Raw genomic sequence first — 21,007 nt, forward strand, 5'->3', positions numbered from 1 at the left:
TCTTTATTTTTGCTGACATGTACCGATGACTTATCAAACCTCTCCTCTGTTATGAGACCAGACGAGCACAGACTTGTAATCAGCTGGTTATGAAACACTCACATATCCACACAAACAGGGACACAGAGAGAGAGAGAGAGAGAGGTGCTGGTTGGAGCGAGGGGAAGTGGTAAGAGGCACTTTTGGTGAGTTTTGTAACCACCCTTGTGACATCTGGGCCTTATTATCTCCATTCCTGGCCCCCTCATCCAATTTTTGCATCCTCAAGCACAAAACAAAAACGTGCATTCGCCTCTCAATGGTAAATCTCGGGATAAAAAAACACATGTTGACACTTCCATCTCACCACAGGATTAGCAAACAGCAAATAAGGACAATTAAAAGCATTCAACAACAGCTTGATTTGACTCTTATGTCCTTTTATTCAGTGTGTGGCTGAGGACATTTAATGTTAGGGGTGAATTCAAAAGCGTTGCTCTCCATCGTCCCCTCAGCTCCGCCTCTTCAGCATGTGGGAACACAATCTGTTAAACAAGGAATGCCAGGTTAAATTACAGAGAAACCGTGCTGATGTTTTTCAGCAGGCAGTGGAAGTTAGATAACGTGTTGACAACGTTTTAAAAACTGACTGCAGGAGCACAGCCTGCAGGAACAAAAGTCAGCACTGTTTCTGAGAAGGTCTGGCTCACTTTTCTTTTTTCCCCCCAAGTGATACATGATGCCATTTAAAAAAAACAAAAAACCTCATACTGTTATTCAACAGTGGGTCTCCCGCTTAGAAACACTCTGTGATATCTTCCTACTTATAGCTGTCAAATCTTTTTTGTACAAAATATGCAGGATGATTAAAAATCATGACATGTACCATTTTACCCACATGTTTGATACCATGCTCGAGCCATGATTATAACTTGCTTTGACCAGCTACATATCCCACATGGTGTGAAGAACCTCTATGCTTCTGTTAATCTACAGTATAGACATTTAACTGGTGATATTTTGCCATTTAACCCATTTGTCTCATAAAATAAAAGCGCTTCTGAGCAAAAACAAGACTTTGACTTTAAAGTATGCAAAACTGATTTATTTGCAGTTTTTAACAGAGCTCGAATGTGTATTCTAGCATTGAAAATGTCACATCTGTCTGCTGTACTTATGAGGGATCAAAAATGTCAAACTCAGTTTCAGGTTGCGTGACCTCATTAAATTTCCCAAAGTTACTGTACACAAAAATCACGTGATTCTGAGGAGGTCAGTAGGGAGGTACTCACCGAGTGAGCAAGTACTGTTATCACATGGTGATTTTAGCTTTCACAGCATTTTTCAAGAATCCTCATCAGCTATTCAAATCAAACCACACTGCAGGAAACTAGACAAGAGCTTTAGCCTAAACTAAATGTACATTGTTGCTGTGCTTCGGCATTTAATACATTTAAACTGTTCATTTATTTAAATTAAACATTGTACATATTAACATTTAAGTTACTGCCCAAAGGGGATCTGAATTATTCTCCTCATTTTGTTTTACACACTGGTTATTGCCTTTGGCTTAATTACATTTTTTAAGTCAATAACTTGTTTTTTCATAACATACTGCTTAGCTTAGATTATACAAAACAAACTATGAAGAACATATTAACCAGGTAACACAAGCAGCTCGAGATGAGTGTGTTTTTTTTCCTCTAGTAACATGTGAGGGAAAAGTGCTGTGAGCCACAATCACAGCACAAAGCTGCAGCTCATTTGGGGTGAAACTAATTGTGTGGTATTGAGTTCCTGTTTCTCTTTATTCTTTATCCTTTATTCTTGTCGCCTCCGTACGTTTTTTGCACCTTAACTACTCCCTCAGTTTTCAGCCGATTTTCTCAGTTCAAACTCTAATCTGTTCTGCTCTTTCTGGCTATATCTTTTGGTGTTTATTGCTATTATACTTTTTAAAATATTACACTTTTTTCCTTTAATTTGTCCCATTGAAATGAATGGAAAACTTCAGAAATTCTGCTAAAACTTTCTTGTTTTCGAAACTTAACTACATGCTCATGCTTTCACCTAGAAACTCCATTCAAACTTTAAAACGTTCTCAAATGATTGGTCTTTTCCTGTGTGATTCAGCTTTTTCATATCTGTTACCGTTTTCATTTAATGCCTCTTTAAGTTTTCAGTTGCAGCTTTGTGATTTTTCAGAAAATACATGCGTTGTTATGGTTGCTATGCAATTGACTCAGAGTGAGAGCTGCTGCTTTCTGAAGTTTCTCTTCATGTCCGAACAACTTCTTGCTCAATTTTCACCCAACCTCCACAAATTATACATCAAAACGTAGGTATTTTTGCTGGCTTTCAGAAAATGTTACTATCACTGTTGTGGAAGTTACAGATTTTTATCAAATCGCCTCAGAGCAACAAAAAGTTTTAAAACTCTCCATTCAAAGTCTATGGGGAGTTTGTTCAAAACCAGCGCTGGATTTCTCTAATGAGAGGCATTTTCAAATCGTCATATCTCTGTAACAAAGCAAAGTTAAGACATGAGGCTTGTGCCAATTCATCTTCAGACACTGCTGACACTCAAGGTCGAAGCAGTTTTTACAGTCATCTTACCATTGTGCCATAAATTACGTTTGTTTGAGGGGTGGAAATCTGTCCTCCTCTCAGTTTTCAAACTCCGAAAATTCTGACTGCTCATCACCCTATTTTCCAGGCGCCCGTTCTCTTTCCCAGTGGCGCAGTTGGTAATGACACAGGTCTGAAGCCCAAAGGTCGTGGGTTCAATTCCACCTTGTCCACATGTTTTCTTCCACTACAAATTAATACACTATCACAGACCTGTAATTCATATTGATAATTTATTACAATTCGGCAACATTTTATGATTTTGGCAGCTTTTCTAATATGGACCTCAGATTCTTGTTAACGCTCCATGGCAGAAATACATACAAGTACACCGCCTGATGAAGCAGACAGAAGCAGTACCTCTGATTGAACTCTTTTCAGCAGAATTTTCACCTCTTTTCTGCAAAATTTGCAGCCTTTTCACCTCTTATCAGCACAATTCTCAGCAGGTTCTGCTCATTTCAGCACAATTGTCAATCTCTCCACCTCTTCTTTGTGAGAATGAGTTTGGCTCAGTAAGCTAAATAACTACCCTTAGACCAGAAGGGCCAGGTTCGAATCCTGCTCAGGGAAATCTTTTCTTTTTTTTTTTTTTAATTTCAAAATTTTCAGCTTTTTTCAGCAGACATCTTCAGCGTTAAGGCATCCACACAGCATTTTCACAGGAAATGCAAATTTTTCTAGTTCTTGTTTGCAGTTCTTTATGTAAAGCATGTTGTTAAGAAAAAATCTGCATAAATACAATTTGTTAATATTATTTATTATATTGCACTGAATCAGTGAAGCTTCTTACAGTACATGGGAGAAAATGCTAGGAAATAAGTCGTGAGCGCTTTGCCAGGGAAATGCAATGCAATTACTCGTGGATGTACTTGTCAGCACTAGGCCTGCATACTACACCAGTAAGTAAAAACCTGAAAAATAATATAAGTTTGTCTCAGTGGCATTGCACATGCTTATCTTGTTTCTGTCTGGCCATTTTGTTTGTGACAAATCGAAACATTATCACCCTTTCTTTTTAGGGGATTGCTTTTAAGGACATACGTCACTTAAGTTAATACATTTAAAAATGTTTAAAAAGAAAAAACAGCATGTAACTTACTGATCACATGATCTCGATCCACATCACCGCAGTGACCTAGAAAGCAAAAATAAATTCACATGCCATTATTTAGCCCTCTGGGGAGCTTTTACTATATATCAACATATGGCTAGTAGTAGTGTGACTTACTCTGACCAGTCATTTACTACATATGTAGTGTGTTGTTGTGTTGTTTTGTAATGCACTGTGTTCAGAAAATATTTGGATTGTGTTCTCAAAGGTTACACGGTATATTCATTTGGTTAATCTAGCTATCAGAGATCCAGAGCTTGTCTAGCTATGCAGTCATCATGTGTTTCAAAATGCCAGCTTACATGAAATAGATTGCTATTAGTATTCTGTATGATAACTGTAAAATTAGCCATACTGTAGGTGGGGAAGGGGAAGTGGTAGGCCCGCTGCAAATTCTGTTTTTCAGCAAGCTCTTCAAACTTGGTTAGCAGCGGCTCTGACAGATTGTCCACAGACTTCCCTGCGAACACAGCACAACACAAAAACCCTTTAACATATTTACCAAAGTAATAAAGTATCAACAGTGCTGTGCTGCTCAATATAAAGTACCTAAAAAAGTAAGGGAGGAACCTACCATAGAGTTTCATTGTGATCTTGCCCTGTTTCTGGTAGTACATGATGGCATAGGAATTGTAGTCTGTATCCCCAATCACTATCTCAATATTCTGCTCAGGGGGAGATCCTGGTATATAGAGAACAGAGAGCAAAGTACACACAGGATCCTGCTTTATTCTGGGACACTAAGAAACAAAACTGACCTTTCAGTGTCAGTCTTCCTGGGACTGATGTTAGATGATAGACTTGTAATATCTCCCAACACTGGTGATTACTGAGAAGAGAAGACTTTGTACTTTTCGGACAGTGCATGACAAATTAATCAATAAAACTTGTTTTTTCTCTGTTGAGGCCAGAAAGATTTCGTAGCACTCATACAGCAACAAAAGCTTTCATAGAATGCTCTCCAAAAACAACACAAGCCACATTTTTTCCATTTAAATGGGATATTATACTTCTAGGTCAGTTTGGCCAAAAAAGAGTTAGCAGAAAAGCTGACGGATTTAACTGTTCTACCTCATCCTTCCTGTTTTTGAAGATGCATAAATAACATTAAACACATGGCAAGGAATAATATCAGTAAGAATGGAATGAGGGATTCAAGAAATTGGCTCCCTCTGCTGCCAAAAAAATAGAAAGAAAGCAAAGAACATACAGAAGAATCAGCCACATGTGCAGCTGTACTCACTGCCTTGTTTTGGTGCTAACAGACAGCGTTTCATTAGAGGTAGCGGTACGAGCAATGGTGATTACTGTTGGCTCCACCTTGGTCCCGTGATTTACCAGGTAAGGGCATTTGGAGGCAGTATTAAGCAGGTACCATGTTCCCAGCATCTAGGACACACGCAATCAGAGAAAGGAAAAAACAAGATTTCAAAATATCTCAAAATCAATCAATTTGTCATAGACAAATGTCTTATCGGATTATTCTAATTCATCCCATCCCACTGAAATCAAAATTCCAAAAATGTTCCCGTGTCAAAACAAAAACAAAACATTTCTTTTAAATGCCCTGCTCTATCCCCTTCATATCCGTTCACCTGCACAGAAAAATTCCCTCATTGCCTCAAACACAATATTGACACAATTATGCAAGTTTGCCTGCATCAGCAGCCCCCACAGTAATCCATAAAAATCAGAGCTTTCACAGCGATCGAAAGTTTGAAGAATAAAGGCTTCTCAGAACTGGCCTTTGACGTGTTCGAGTCTCTGAATACTTTACTTTGATTCCACATAGAATATAAGGACAAAAACTTGTTGGATTATTCTTAGACCAGTGGGACAGAGCGCTTTTGTGTGTATATGTGTGTGTGTGTCATGATCTAATCAAAGCAACAAAATAGCTTTCTGGCTATTTTCTTATGTTTATATTGACTCATCCACCATTAAGTTACTTTCACATAGTTTCCGCAGATTCTTCTGCAGTCCTATTTGTATATCATACTGTGACACGGTACAACAATCAAAAAAACAGTGTTCAGAGGTAAAATAACAGCACACAGAGCTGTCTGCTGTGTTGGCGACGTCTGCAACTGCCTGGAAACAGTCGGTCTCTTGGCAGTTGCAGCTTTTTCATGAATCTCACTGTCTTCAGCAGAAGGTTAAAAAGATTAACTACAAAAAGAAAAAGACCAAGTACTGCTGATGTTATTTGGCACTATATAAATTGAATTGAGCAGCCAGGGCCCAATGCAGCAGTAGTGAAAATATTCCGCTTCTTTATCTTATTTCTTACCCTTTCTATGTCTATGTCTTGTTCGGGTTGGGTCTGGTCAATAGGTGTGATCTTTGGCTTCTTGGGAGGTCGTCTTTGGGGTCGGGGTCGACTCTTAGCTCCACCTACAGCCTCAGCAGAATCCCAGAGGTACACGCACATCAACATCACCACTGCAAGTATGCATCGCCATAGTCCAGCCATTGTATCGCTGACAAACAATTCTTGTTTTTGTTTTATAGGTTTTCTGTCCACCCTGCTCTGTTTCTCCCTTCAGCTGTTCTCTTTCTGCTTTACTCAACTTGCAACACATATACCCAGAAGATATGGATAAGCAAACAGAGACCCAGAGACAAACAGTGTGAAACAGAGGATGGCCTGCTGAGTTAAATATTAACTTCATGGTAGAGATGAGGCCATACTAAAGTGCTGTGGTGTGCACTTCTGAACAACAAGAGGCGGCAATAAATTACGGGCAAACATCGGGGGTCATCGCAGCACAGCGCCGGATTTAGACGTGAATTTATTGGGGGGGGGGGAAGGATCGGTCATGTTTGCGTGATTGCGATCAAAGACTTCAGCTGGATATGTACACGCAACTTCAGATTACAAACCAAAAACACAGCAATGTTTTTGCAATCCTGCAGAACAACAATTTTTTGACTGTTTTTTCCAGATATGAAAATATGCTAAACATTACAATGCTGTTAAAAACACTTTTTAAAAAATTTGGCATTAATGGCTTCACATATCCTACACATATGTTCCAAGTGGCTCATATGAGAAGACCTTCATTCAGATGACAGTTAAGGCAAAATACTTAACAAACATTAGTAAACAGTAAACACCAGTGACGAAGAGAGAACAGAAAAAAGATTATTGGAGAAGAAAAATGATTTACTGTGAGTCCTGTAGTCCTGTCCTGTGTAGACATCTCTCCAGTCCATATATCCATTAATATATGCAATATAAAACTGGTTTCAATTCACCTCCAGTTTAACCCACAATTCATCCCACTTCACATCACATAGCTTTTCACTTTAAACCCCCCCACAAAAAACAAAAGGGAAGTTCTTTAAACTGGTCCTGTTTTTTTTTTTAATGTTTTGATGAAGAGTCCATCAGTTACACTCATCCTCATCAGGTTTGTCGTTTTCTCTGGTTTTAAATGTGAGGGCAACACTGTTGATGCAGAAGCGCTGTCCTGTTGGGTCTGGTCCATCATCAAACACGTGGCCAAGGTGGGCATCGCACTGTGTGACCCAGATACAGAAACACAAAAAAGTCAGACGTTTGTGCACTTTTTTTTTTTTTACTTTAACCTCTGCTTTATAGCACAAACAACAAGTATCACAGCTAAACTGAATGAAACCTTGGCTTCTTTTGGTTCCTAGCACAACTCACATTTTTACAAAGGACTTCTGTCCCAGGGCTGCCCAGGCTGTTGTCAGGGCGCCGAATGATGGAGGTGTGGCTTTCATCACCCTCCCATGTCCCGTGAGCCTCATTGAATGCTGGCCAGCCTGTCCCGGAGTTGTACTTAGCCTCGGAGCTATGAAGAGAGGAAGGAAGAATTTAGTAAACATCTGCTGATTTTTTTTTAAAAATGAGCAAACAGCAAAATCATCTTATACCAGTAAGCCCTCATTTTTCAGAGTTTTAATAAAAGATTATGGTCCAGTCCAGAAAATGTGCATACCCCTTTACTGGTTAGATGTATTACCTGAAGAGTGGAGCATCACAGCAGACACAGTGATACATCCCCATTTCAAAATGGTTCAGGTAGATCCCACTAAAGGGCTGAGAACATCCACAAATACACACACACCAGATCACAATGTAAGGAGCAGAAATACAGCTCATTTCACTACCTGTGTGTTCTTCAGCACCCTGGTTTTGCAAGTGTATACAATGACTTGTCCTTAGTCCTGTTATAACAAGATGAAATATCTCTGCGTTTCATTTTTCGGGCTGTATTTAATTCATAATGTAGTAAAAGTGTGTCGTTGTGATACAGAGCAGATCAAAGTCCACCTGAGAATGTGCTGCTGTTGATGAGATAATGTATGTCACTCTGCTGGTGTGCTTATGTGCATGTGTAACCTTCCACTTATTAATTCTGAACACAAAGCTTCTTTGGCATTAGGTTACATAATAATTATATTGTTTTTTGTTTTTTTCATACACTGGACTCACCTCCTCAGTTCCTTTCTCTCTGGTGACTACATACTGCTCTGGGGTCAGTTTTTTATGCCAGTCTGTAGTCTCACTGTAACGTGTGAGGGACTGCAGGCCTGCACAGAGCAAAGGTCACACATTTTAGATATGCATATTTAAAGTGAATCATTAAAGCCACATTTGTGGCAGAGTTTCCTGTAATTCATGCATTTTCTTATCTGATCACATTACCATTAATAATACAGACTCTGAAAACTTTAAAGCTGAGAAAGTGAGGCTGCTTGGAAATATATTCTTAAAGAATAACTAAGACTAAAATATAAACATTCTAATCTCAAAGAATTTCCACTTAACTTCTGAAATACTCTTTCAAACAGAGATGTAGAACCTCTAATAGTAAACATTCGTGCATGATGGTGCAGCGAGCTGCAGCTCAAGTACAGCGCTGATATAAATCAGAAGTTCGCTCACGGTACCTTGACATGTGGACACGGGACGGATTATGCCGGGGATCCTCCTCGGTAACTCTGCAGCTCTGGCTGTGGCGTGTTGAGAGGCAACAGCGACAATCCGGCGGACGAAACGAGACATGTTTGCTCCAGTGGAGTCAAGTGCGACTAAAGTGCAGCTTTCAGTGGAGCCAAGCAAACTTGCCCCATCGAGATTTTTCACGCCGCGGCGAGTTTGGGCTGGTCCTCGCTCGGCTTATCCGGGCTGTTAGCGGGGTTACACGGTCACAAAACACAACTGAAGCTACAAAGGTCAAAGTGGATGGAGTTCAGTCGTATTTTATTGCCAGCACTGTGCAAAGAGCGCAGTAAGCGCTGCTGAATGGGAGTGGATCAAAAAATTAAAATAAAAAAAATCTAAGATTAGATTTTAGATTTTTTTTTAAGACTGATACAGAGATATTTGTTGATTTAAAAATATGACATTCAAATAGGTAAGCCATATTTATTTATTTATTTAATTCTTTTAGAGACATGAAACATGAAAGGATTTCTCTAGCATTTATTGTTATTTATTTAACCTGTTCCTGTATGCTTTGCTTTAGTTAATAGCTAATATTGGCTATTTGCCAGTCTATTACACAAAGTCCATATACACATGTATATAAAATCTCCACCTCATCTCCTGAGAGGTGGTATAAATACAATCCTCAGGCTCGGGTCCACTTGAGGGGACTTTGAAGGTTCTGCACAATATCGTGGTTGCTCCTGGACTGCACTCTTCGGCACAAAGACCTCTGATGTTGTGCTTGGTATCTGTTGGAGCTACTCTTCCGGTTTTGGGATTACAACACTTAGTGTTTCCATTTCCACTGTGACTACTTTAGCCTTTTCCTTTCACACCTGCTCCAGTTGTTCCTTCAGCCTTAGTTTGTGATGTCAGTTGTGCCATTTCTTCCTAGTACTGGTGTCCGCTGGGATTGCCACATCTATCTGCTGTTCACAACCATCTTTGCAGGTGTCTATTTGAATACTAATTGTTATTGTTATTATTAATAATAATAAATGGTAAAAGGCCTGTGCTTGTATAGTCCCTAAGGACCCCAAAGCGCTTAACACATTCAGTCATCCACCCATTCACACACTGGTGATGGCAAGCTACATTGTAGTTACAGCCACCCTGGGGCGCACTGACAGAGGCGAGGCTGGCGGACACTGGCAACGGGTGAAGTATCTTGCCCAAGGACACAATGACCGAGACTGTCCAAGCCAGGGCTCAAACCGGCAACCTTCCGATTACAAGGCAAACTCCCAACTCTTGAGCCACGATCACACAACCAATAATAATAATAACCTGTTCAACTGTTCCTTAAGGCAAAAATCGGATGAGTTATCAGATGGTAACTACTCATGATCAAATACATGATCAAAACAACCTGCTGAAGTTCAAATTGAGCATAAGAAAGAAGAAAGAAAAGAAGAAATGTGATTTAAGTGCCTAAAATCACATTGCCTTAGTTGTTGGTGCCAGATGGGCTGGTATGAGTATTTCAGAAACTGCTGATCTACTGGGATTTTCCCCGAAAACCATCTCTAGTGTTTACAGACAATAGCACAAACAAAGAAAATATCCAGTGTGCAGCAGTTCTTTGGGTGAAAATGCTTTATGATGCCAGAGGTCAGAGGAGAATGACCAGACTGCTTCAAGCTGATAGGAAGGTAACAGTAACTCCAATACCCACTCATACAGCCAAGGCATGCAGAAGAGCATCTCTGAATACAAAACACTTCAGACCCTGGAGCAGATGGGATACAGGAGCAGATGCAGAACAGGAATGTACGTCTACAGTTCACACAGGCTCACCAAAATTGGACAATTATAAAATTGGAAAAACGATGCCTGGTCTGGTGAGTATAAATTTCTACTATGAAATCTTTCTGGTAGGTTCAAAAACATGAAAGCATGGATCCAAAGCTCCAGGCTGGTGATGGTGCCATGAAGCTGTAAGAGATATTTTCAATTCTCCAGCTGAAGCATTAACTTTCTAAACAACTACAGCTTGCACGTTGGCAAAAACACTGCTTCACCATGTTGGACCCATGCTGAAGTACAAAGGTTGAATCACTGTGTTTAATAGAGAAACACCACAATAGACACGATTTTGCTTTCCTTATGCATATGTAGAAAAAAAAAATAGTCAACTGATGAGGTCCGCCATGCACACATCATGTACACATAAACACACATTACATATAAATCGGTTGATGCACATCAGACAAAATATAACGTCAAAGCGTTACCTTCTGTGGTATTTAAACAATACAGTACTGATTATATAGTTTGATATTGGACTGCAGCTGGGCTATTGACTGGAAACAGGTTTCCAGGTTGGTGCACAAGGTCTACTATGTAGCGGCAGGGCTGTGAAGAGTGCAGCTTGTTGGAGCAATTTCTACTGAAAAGGAGAACCTCATTCCAAGCACGGTTGTAGTCTCCCCTAACAAGTGTGCAGCTCAGTCCAATGCAATCAGCCAGTGACTAAAAGAGGAGACAGAAGAATGTCAGACTGAGAAATAGGCTGAGGAACAAATATTATGGAGAAGACCTTAAAGAGACAGAGCTTAAATTGGGATGTCAAAACATGTTGGTCAGGAATAAAAAATATTAGGAAAGATGATGAACATAGCCGCTCATGCTAATGCTACCATGCGGGTAAAGAATCTGTACCTTGAACAGGAGTGCCCTGTGATAATAGATTCCCTTTTTGATGAAACCAATGGGAATAACATTAGACTGAAGTTGAATCTTCAGCTCACTGAGGTGCAGAATCCAAGAAAACTCGTGCATCTTTTCCTTCTCCACTGCTCCCCCCATGGCTTCGCTCACCAGCCTGAAAATAAGAGCAAACCCAACCAAAGAAAATGCAGAAACCTTTAAAATAAAGTCTTTGTTTTCCATTCTGATCTCTCAGGGTATTGTATTTCAGTGTGTTAGCAGAGTGTCTGCATTGCATACCACTGCTGTCATTTTTAGTCAGCTCTCCTGACATTTTAAGAGTTGGTGTGTAAATGTCATTTTAATGTGTTTCCATGACTCCAGAGATTTGTTTTAAACAATAGCTGCTGATAAGTTACTTCGCTCTCTCTTTGCATGCCAGTTTCTGCATGAATACGTTACCTGGCTAAGGATTCACACTGCTCTTTTTCATCATTCAGTGGAAAGATGTATTCTTTGGCAATTTTTATTAGAATCTGCAATGAGACATCCTCCATCATTCCCCATGGTTTCTCTACAGGAGACTCAGGCTGAAGATAATCTTTCTGTTTTTCTTCCTTCTTCTTCCTGAAGAAACAATAAATTAGAAAAGAAATCAGGGGAGTCAGTGCGTTAAAATAAGAAAGAAAATCACTACTTAATATTCCACCTTTGTGAACTCTATCACACATTTCACATCACAGGATCCATGTTAGTGACACTGCTTTATGCTCATCCTTCATATTAACAGGCACACTCTTTTTAGTGTCTAACGATCTCCTTCATGTTATCTGATTTTATATACATATAATCAAGAGAACATATCATTACAAGATCTAATCATTATCACTAACGCAAGATCTTTCAATATTTTTTTAAATGTCAATGTTTTTGGCACTATATCGTCTTTAGCATGCGTCAGAGATTGTTATCATCTCTAAAATGTTTAGACAGTTTCCATAAAAGGTATATGAATACAGCACAGGGATGTATTTGAACACACACAAACTTTAGTAATAATAATAATAATAATAATAATAATAATAATAATAGAGTACATGAGGCCATAATCTTTCTGTTCCTCTTCCTTCTTCTTCCTGTACAAAAAAAGAGTAAATTGGAAAAGAATTCTGTCAGTATCTTACAAGGAAAGAAAATCACTACCGTACTTAAAATTCCACCTTTATGACCTCTTTTAATTCATTTCACATTTCGTGCTCAATGTTAGTGGTACTGCTTATGTTGAGCCTCCACATTAACAAGCACACTCACTTTGGTGTCTTACGGTCTCCTTTAACTCTGCTTTCTGACTCTGATGGCTTGCTCTGTGTTTCTTCTCGCACATCTACTGTCACCCTGCAACCAAAGGACATCAACAAAATGGTTTATATGAACACACAGCACTGTATTTTATAAATCTTTGCACATATATTGTGGAACCATTACTCTTTGTGACTGTTTTTCTGCCAAGGCTACAGGAAAACTTGGGCTTAAGGGACATTGCCAAGAACTAAATCAGGTTTGTCTTGGGGATATAATATCTATTTCACTCAATAACTTGCAAATCAATTTATAACTTGTATGAAATTATTTTTTTCTGGATTTTTGTTTGATATTCTGCCTCTCTCCATGTTTTTTTTAGCATGCAGCATTTATGTAGCTACATTTTCATGTAGGAAAAGGTAGCATCTTTTAATACTGTCTTGAAATGGGATTATTTTTGGCACAACTTCCTGTTTAGCATGTGTCAAAAAGAGTGTCAGTGTATAATAATCATCATAATAACAATAATAATCATAGCTGTGGCCAAAAAGGGTTTGGACAAAAAAGATTTTTGTCTCCAGAACCTCTGATGTTAGTGGTATTACTTGTTGTACTACTTAGCAAACACACTCACTTTGGTGTTTTACGCTCTCCTCTGACTCTGCCGTCTGACTCTGATGGCTTGTTCTGTGTCTCTTCTGGCACATCTACTGTCTCCCTGCTAACAAAAAACATCCGTTAATTGGTTTATAGGAACACAGAAGAATAAGTCAGAAAATAAATTCAATCATGAGGCCTTTTGCTTTGAAATTTGGCTCATGCAGAAGCTATGGATGAGACCAGGAATCAGTTACATAACAGGCTGTTTAAGAATGCCTGAAGTGTTACGTGTAAATTCATGCTGGTGGAATGGGGGTCTGGGAGGGGTGAAGGGCTGAACAGAGGTACCCTGAAGGGGGTACTGCTCTCTTTTCCAAAGTTAATTTATGAAAATGCTGAAAGCATTAAACAGTGCATGCATATACAGCCTTAAACATCTAAGATGTGTTTTTTCATTGCGTGCATGCTTTATGTGGCTCAGTGAACACGCATGGGTATTGCATGTCTCTTTGTGCTTTTGCACATTTGTGATTTTGGGTGCAAGCTCAGAAGTCCATTATTTGAATCACAAGAAGCCCTCTGAGTGTGTCGCCACCCTAAAGAAGGGCTACCGTACACTGCCACACTAATTATGCTACAGGCATAGTGGGGGAGAATGGGAGGAGGAAAGGGAACGAAGGAAGAATAGAGCACAGGACTGGAGCAGAGAAGGGGAGGGTGACTGTAATCTAACAGCCACAATAAATTTTCTGAGCAAACAACATGTTGTGACTTCTAGTGCAGGAACCTAATGGTCCCAGTCAATTTCTGTAATTGTTCTGGTTAATTTACTTTTATTACCAGGTGGGAGGAGTCAGCTGTAACTGTTTAGAGGGCTATTACATAGAGTATACCTTCCATTTGTCCTCGAAACATCTATCTAAACTAAAAGAATGTAATAATAAAGCATGCTTCTTAAAACAATTGGTGTCTTTTAAGCACAAGCATTAAAATAATGTAGTTTATATTTCTCCTTTTAAACTATCAAACCATACTCTAATATTAGATTCGTACTCTGGCAATACTGTTGCTTTGTTGACAAAAATAATGGCTTGCCGCTGGTTAACCGGTTGCTTGGACAGTTCCTCTAAAGTCAGCATCCTCTGACCAGGGCGAGCCTGAGGGAAAACACAAGAGTTGCATTTTAATTATTATGTGAAAAGTCATGCTGCATTCTTGTGAAAGACTGCCAATAACAAAAAAACAACAACCAACTAATGCTATGTTACTAAGATTGCATTAAAAAGTCCTTGAAAGGACTTCTGACAGCATACCTTTCCAGCATCGTAGAAGCCACAGGTGATGATGTCAGTGGAGGCCAAAGAACTTGTCAGGCTGTATTTAAAAGACAAGTTGGAGTTAAGTAGGCTGTTCACAGCCAACTCACTGAAACTGTTCCTACGGGTCTTTGACTGGTTGATTTCCTGAAGTATTTCCAGGGCTCTGAGACACAGATAGAAACAACAAGCATAGACCAAAAGAAAGAAAGAAAAGAAAAATATTCTGTCATTACTAATAAATATAAAAATGGACAAATGAACAAAGGCACATGTAGTCACATCTAATATTGTCTTGCACTGCCATCTGTTGGTTATTTAGGGGATCACATTAAGCAATATCTATGCAGATATTGCATTTATTTTACTCGCCAGTCATTTATTTGGTGACACATCAGTCATGCTCTAATGACAGTGTTATCTATCACGTCTTACCCAAATTTGCACATCTCCACAGCAGTTGGCTCATCACTGGCACAGACATTCACTGCCAAGCATGCAATGTGAAGCACCTCCTTGGAGTGAGACTGCAGTAGATTGACCAGAAGCTGAAGACCTCCAACTCTGACTAGCTTGGGTTGAGTATTAGTTATTTAGTGAAAGAATTTCAAATGTAGTATCACAAAGTGAAACCGAATGCTGTTTACAATAATCCTGCTGTCTTGAGTAAAGTTTACAGCAATGATTAAAAACAATGATCATTATTTATTATTACTGAACATGAGAACAAGCCAGCATTCTGAGGTCACATAAACACCAACCTCTGTCCTAGCTTCTTCATCACTGGCCAGCACTGCCAGGCAACGTGCAGTGTTTACCAGGACTTGTGTAACTGTAGATTTCAAGGGTTCCAACAGAGCCTGTATGGCTCCATGTGACAAGATGCTACAGCGGATGATCTCATGTTCTGCCATGTTGCAAAGTGTGGCAGCAGAATTGGCCACTATCTTTGGACAGCTTTGATACAGCTGCTGTATGAGGAGCTTGTCGCCACCTTCCTCATACACTTCACTGGAAAATACAATAAACAGGGAGGGAGGTTTAATGAAAAGTTAGACGGCTGACAATTACTGTAGTTTTACAAATTTATACGTTGTTAAAGCATATTATTTCCAAGCATACAATGCGTGGGTTCGAGAGTTCGAAGAAGACTTGTCTGGAAAAAAAAATGTATAAGACAAGATTGGAGAAGACAATGGAAAAGAAGTAAAGGGATTCCGTGTCTTATTTTTATGAAAAAAGGGGAGGACAGCATTCTAGTCCAGAGTAGAACACACACCTTTAAATCCCTGAAGTCATTCAGATTTTATGTAGCTAATAATGGGAAAACAACTGAAAGGGTCTAGAAGTTTACAAAAAAATCATATTTGGATGCTTCATGCTGGACATAAAAGACAAAAACGGGCACTTATGTGCATGCATTATGGGAATTTTCAGAACTTCTTCCTTTTCTGAGAGATGTTTGGGATTATATGGGCCAAGGGTTGAAGTATGATTTGCCCAGGTCACCAATACTTTGTCTTCTTGGGGACAGGGGTGTCCTAGCACATCTGAATGATCGATATGAACCAGACAGTGTGTACTGGATGTCTGACAAATAAATACTACCCAGTAACTTATCATACAAATTGTCTCATATGCCTTATTCTGTGTCTTTAAACTGCCTTGTTCTTTGTAGATGTTTTTATACATAATTCCATACATTTTGAATTGTTAAAAAAAAGTGCATATATCTGTACAAAAACAATGAGGTATAGGTAAGACATCAAAGTCCTTCGTTACTCACAAGGCATTTGACTCGCTGTTATGAGTGAGGTTAGAGAGGGCCTGGGTTGCCGCCTCTCTCAGTGCCAAACTCTCCCTGCTCAGCAGTTGAACCAGGACACTGATACAACCTGAAACACAACGGAATCCAACTCAATTACACTTTGTTGTGCTGACTGCACCTAATCTCAGGGTGGCTTGGTGAAGATGTACGTGCCAAGTTCTCTGAAGCGTTCTTTGCTGTTTAGGTGAAAGGTCAAGGCAGCCACAGCCTGACAGGCAGACGTCATCACACCAATGTTCTCCAAGGACAGAAGCTCAACAAGAACGGTCTCCACATCCTGCTCGTGAAGCACTTTGCAGCTCTCAGCTAAACACACAGGCAAGCACCCGCATACACACACACATAACAGAATAAATAAAATAGAGTAAATTATGTGGGAAAGTTGAAAGAAATCTGTTGTCTCTAATTGCCTTCTGTGCTTACAGCTCTGAGCCACCCTGGTGATGCATTTAATAACACCTGACCGGATTTCAGGCACACTGGGAGTGAGGACAAATTCCATCAACTTGGTCAGTCCTCCACTCTTGTGAATGAGTTGGACACTTTCACTGTCACTCAAGCAGTTAGCCAGGACATGTAAGGCCTCAGCATGTAGGTCACTGAAGTTCTGTGAGAAATAAAAAGATAGGTCCAGAGGACACAGATTTTAAAGGATTCTCTATTATTTTATTCTTATTAACACAAACCAGCAGAATAAAGACATATATTACCTAAACCATATACCTACCACATTATTCAGGATACCCATAAGCTTCTCAAATCCCTGCTTGTCCCTGAAGGTCTTGTTTGCATCTCTGTCAGTAGTGACATGTTGCAACGTCTTTAAAGCCAAATGCTGAATGACAGGGAATTCCGAATTTAAGAGCTGCAGAAGTGGAGGGATCCCACCTAATTCGTGTACCACCAGTCGGCTTTTGTAGTCCTTCATGGGGACAAAACAGCAAAGGTTGCAAAAGGTTCACAGAAATGTTGAAAGCATTTTTTTCAACAATCCTAGGAGCAAATTTGAAGCTGTTTTCACTCATGAAATCTGTAAATGTTGGGAGAAATAGGTCAGGACTTTGTGAAGTTGCTCTTTCTCACACGTAGCGCACAGCAGGAAACAGTTCGCATTAACTGCATTCTCATTGCTAAGAAATACTTTAGGTTTGGCAGCAGTGCTGCCTTAGTAGAGCAGGAGGGAGGCAGAACACAGTGTGACCACTGACACCAGAGTTATTACCTGCACTATTATCACATAGATGAAATTGGACACAATAAATACTTTCCCTTGCAGAGCTGACAAGTTAAACACATTCTACAGCATTAAACATCTGCACTGTCACATGTACCCCTGTAATGTTATATCTAGAAAAGTTCAGGGGTTCAGTAAATACGGTATGTGAAGACAACTTTATCGTCTTTTAGGACTATAAAACATCACGTTAATTTTTCACAGTGAAAATCCTTATAATTTTTACATAAAATTACATCCTAAAGCCTGATGACTTTGGGTCACCTGTACTAGGTTGGAGATGGTCTCTAGTGAATTCTTCTTGACATCTGGGTCAGAACTAGACAGCAGCTGAATTAGAGTTGGCAGCCCCTTGTTGTCAAAGATCTGGGCCTTACAGAGGAAGTCCTCTGACAAAGAAGCCAGGCACAGTGTTGCAAACTCGTGGACAACTGTATCATCTTGAACAAAAATGGAATTTGATTATATGAAAAGAAACAGAAATAAATAAGGATTGATCACAGAAATACTGCCTACTGCCATAAGTAAACACATGTGCTCTATTTTGATTGTATGCAACTTATACAAAGTGACACTGTTTCCTTTAGTGATCAAAATATATCTTAATCTTCTAATATCTATTACTCACCTTCGAGTGATAGTTTTTCAATAATTGATGGAATGGCATCTAATTTTTTCAACGCAGTCCTTACATCACCTTTCAGATTTAAACAAGAGACACTACTCAGTTACTCAGTAAGGCTAGCACCTTGCTCATTGTTAAATCAACAGAACAGGGAATCCAACATCTGGTAGATTAACAGATGCAAATTCCTGACAAACACATAGATGGCCAGTAAACTAAAGGGTCATTTGTAGAATCAAGACTGTCGCATGAGCTTGTAAGCTACCAAGTCCACTGCAGTCGAATCTGCATCAATGACGTAACTGGTCTGACGCACCATTGGTGGCCATGATGCCCAAGGCCATGAAGGCATTGCGTCTGACCAGCTTGTTGTTGTGAGTAATGAGTTGGCAGAGAGGCGCTAATGCCCCAAGTCCCAGCAGAGAAACCTTGTTCTCATCTCCTAACAACAGGGGGAGACAGTGAACAGGAAAATTAGGCAGATGGTGATGAAGTGAATTGCAAATGTTGCAATTTCTGGATTTAAAAAATGCATATCAAAAAAATACACCATTACAAAACATCAGCCTGAAAGCAAAATTAAGACAGGATTTTCTGCTATTCAGCTGCAAGGTTGCCCATAGAAATAAAAACAATCAATAATATGTGGAAGGGTTAGCGGTGGGTACCCTACCATACCTTTCTCTGCAAATGTCTGGATCGCTTCACACGCTTTGATTAAAATGTCCTCCTCTGGGGAGTTCAACAGCAGCACTACTGTTGCTGGGGCTTTGCTCTCAAGGGGTAGCGGCTCAAACTGTGAGAGTCAACAGGGAGAAGGAGTGTTTGCAAAATATAAAATAAATAACTGAAATATAGAACATGTATAAAGTCAGGTCTGTCTTTTTGACTTTCATACTTCTAGGACAATGAGACAGGACATATCTCAATGCCCAGCATGTACCAACAGGCAACAACCTGAGAACATGTACATGCATATGATATCCTGATGCCGTTTTCAAACAATTTTGTGCCCAAGGCCTACTAAAGACCAAGCCACAATTTCAAAGTACATTTTTATCATCAGAACATCAGAAAATTTCATCATCTAGAATGAAGTCAAAGACTTTTTTATTGTAGTGGCAAATGGACACACTTTTGAGCATGACATCTATTTTTTCCCTTTGAGTTTCACACTCCCTCTTTAGCTTTCTCCAGACTGTTAGTGTCTGAAGTTAGTTAGTGTTAGTGTTATTATCCACTGGTTAAGGGGATGTTTCACCACACATGAAACTGATCATTCTTACCTCATCACAAATATAATATTTACTATCAGTCAATGTTTTTGATGTGTCAATCAGAGCATTTGATATGTACTAAAGCAAATTCAAATTTCATTCATTATTTTTTGTGTAGTTAGAATAATCATGATTTGTTGACACAAATACCTGCTTGTATATCAACCTTAATGACCTTTGATGCCAAGCCCCAATGAATCAAGTTCCATAGTAGTAGTTCCAATCAGAGAGTTGTGCATGCTTTCTAATTGATATGTTCCCGGGATGTACAGTAGGCTGTGTTCATGGTATGGATGTGTTTCAGTGGACATGAATTAAACCTTGTCAAAGGTTCAAAAATGCATTAATTAGGTTTTGCCAACACCTAAAGAAACATTAGGTGAGAACCTTCACAGACCTAAAGAAACATTCGTCACTCACCGTTTCCTTGATTGGCGTTTCCCTCTCGTTCCTCGACTTCTTTCCCATATTATGGCCTAAAGAGGAGCAATATTGATGAGAGATGGGTGTCCAACGGTTCAATGCGTTCAACTCTGTGAACCCATAAAGCTAGCTAGCTAGTTATGCTACTATGCCACTCCTCAGTAGCACTGTCGACAGATTAAGCTTACAAAACAGGCATATGGCAAGCTCTCTAATTACTATCTCAAAAATGAACCACGACTTACGTTTTCTTTCCAGACCAAGAGGCAACTTCGAGGTTTTAAACCGACAACAATAACCTCACCGTACTGTGTTTTGGAAAAGGAGGTTGACGCAACGTTGCCAGGCAACGGGTGCCATGTGGAACTAAATAATGGTCTAAACAATCGTTATTTTAACCTATTGCAAAAGGTTATGGCTCCTATTGTCTTAGCAGTTTACTTCGGAAACACTGACAATGTATTTATGTAATCGGGACTTGGAACAAAAATATATTGGGTGGTTATTTATCCAAGTAAAGTAAAAAGAAAAAAAAACAGTATAGTCCATGAAGGAAATGCTGAGAGACACAAAAAAGGCAGGTATTAGCTATGTTGTTTGTGTGTTTTTGAACATATCACACACAGATTTACACAAACTGGTAGAATAAATCCTGGGTAACAACGAGGGGGGCACAAGTTTATGTTGAGTGAGCGTGAGGTCAGATGAAGAGGTTGTGAATAATACCACCAAAATCATCATTGGGACATTGTAGCAAATGTGTCAGTAGCCATCAAAAAGTGCATGTAAAATGAACTGGAGCTCAATGGATTGGGGTCTAAATCTTTAAAGGACAACAGAACAGTCTGGCAATTAGATGTATAAGTGTCTATTACATTATTTTATTTATTGAAAACACAACTTGCATGACCTATGGAGGGGTGAACCAGACAACTAAAGGTTCTGTGCTGTTTTCTAATTAACTGTGTAGTTTACTTTTGAGAACTACTAAGATTTGGAAAGCTCTTCAGATGTCCTTGAATCTGTTCATTGAATTACACTGAAGTTTGGAAGAAAGCACATTCCATCA

General features: G+C 39.4%; 3 protein-coding genes across 8 annotated transcripts; all 3 read right to left on the minus strand.

Moving 5' to 3' along the window:
• Positions 1–398: 398 nt before the first annotated feature.
• On the minus strand, positions 399–6,314 carry c8g (complement component 8, gamma polypeptide). Its single transcript, XM_004546545.4, has 7 exons — positions 6,012–6,314; positions 4,965–5,110; positions 4,480–4,550; positions 4,296–4,403; positions 4,077–4,181; positions 3,710–3,745; positions 399–524 (listed from the first exon to the last, which is right to left on the minus strand). Exons 1-7 carry the CDS (start codon positions 6,192–6,194, stop codon positions 505–507), a joined length of 669 nt encoding a protein of 222 aa, XP_004546602.2. The 5' UTR covers positions 6,195–6,314; the 3' UTR covers positions 399–504.
• A 165-nt stretch (positions 6,315–6,479) lies between these two features.
• msrb2 (methionine sulfoxide reductase B2) lies at positions 6,480–8,917 on the minus strand. Its single transcript, XM_004546546.3, has 5 exons — positions 8,645–8,917; positions 8,187–8,284; positions 7,714–7,790; positions 7,395–7,542; positions 6,480–7,243 (listed from the first exon to the last, which is right to left on the minus strand). The coding sequence occupies exons 1-5, from the start codon at positions 8,757–8,759 to the stop codon at positions 7,112–7,114; spliced, it is 570 nt and encodes a 189-aa protein (XP_004546603.1). The 5' UTR covers positions 8,760–8,917; the 3' UTR covers positions 6,480–7,111.
• Positions 8,918–9,167: 250 nt separating this feature from the next.
• On the minus strand, positions 9,168–20,335 carry armc3 (armadillo repeat containing 3). 6 transcript variants are annotated; one of them, XM_004546548.3, is made up of 20 exons: positions 20,184–20,335; positions 19,936–19,991; positions 18,917–19,034; positions 18,555–18,680; positions 18,242–18,310; positions 17,878–18,053; positions 17,107–17,301; positions 16,803–16,986; positions 16,533–16,685; positions 16,338–16,446; positions 15,313–15,562; positions 14,987–15,078; positions 14,549–14,717; positions 14,289–14,392; positions 13,270–13,356; positions 12,645–12,728; positions 12,431–12,469; positions 11,796–11,960; positions 11,346–11,508; positions 9,168–11,156 (listed from the first exon to the last, which is right to left on the minus strand). In XM_004546548.3, the coding sequence occupies exons 2-20, from the start codon at positions 19,981–19,983 to the stop codon at positions 10,950–10,952; spliced, it is 2,538 nt and encodes an 845-aa protein (XP_004546605.3). In that variant the 5' UTR covers positions 19,984–19,991; positions 20,184–20,335; the 3' UTR covers positions 9,168–10,949. The 6 variants fall into 6 exon arrangements, with proteins under 6 accessions (XP_004546605.3, XP_004546604.3, XP_023011250.3 ...); XM_004546547.3 differs by having other exon boundaries at positions 13,270–13,353; positions 14,987–15,123; XM_023155482.3 differs by having other exon boundaries at positions 14,987–15,123.
• Between the last annotated feature and the right edge of the window lie 672 nt (positions 20,336–21,007).

This window comes from Maylandia zebra, linkage group LG9 (genome assembly GCF_041146795.1).
Source record: "Maylandia zebra isolate NMK-2024a linkage group LG9, Mzebra_GT3a, whole genome shotgun sequence".
In the NCBI taxonomy this organism is placed as follows: domain Eukaryota; kingdom Metazoa; phylum Chordata; class Actinopteri; order Cichliformes; family Cichlidae; genus Maylandia; species Maylandia zebra.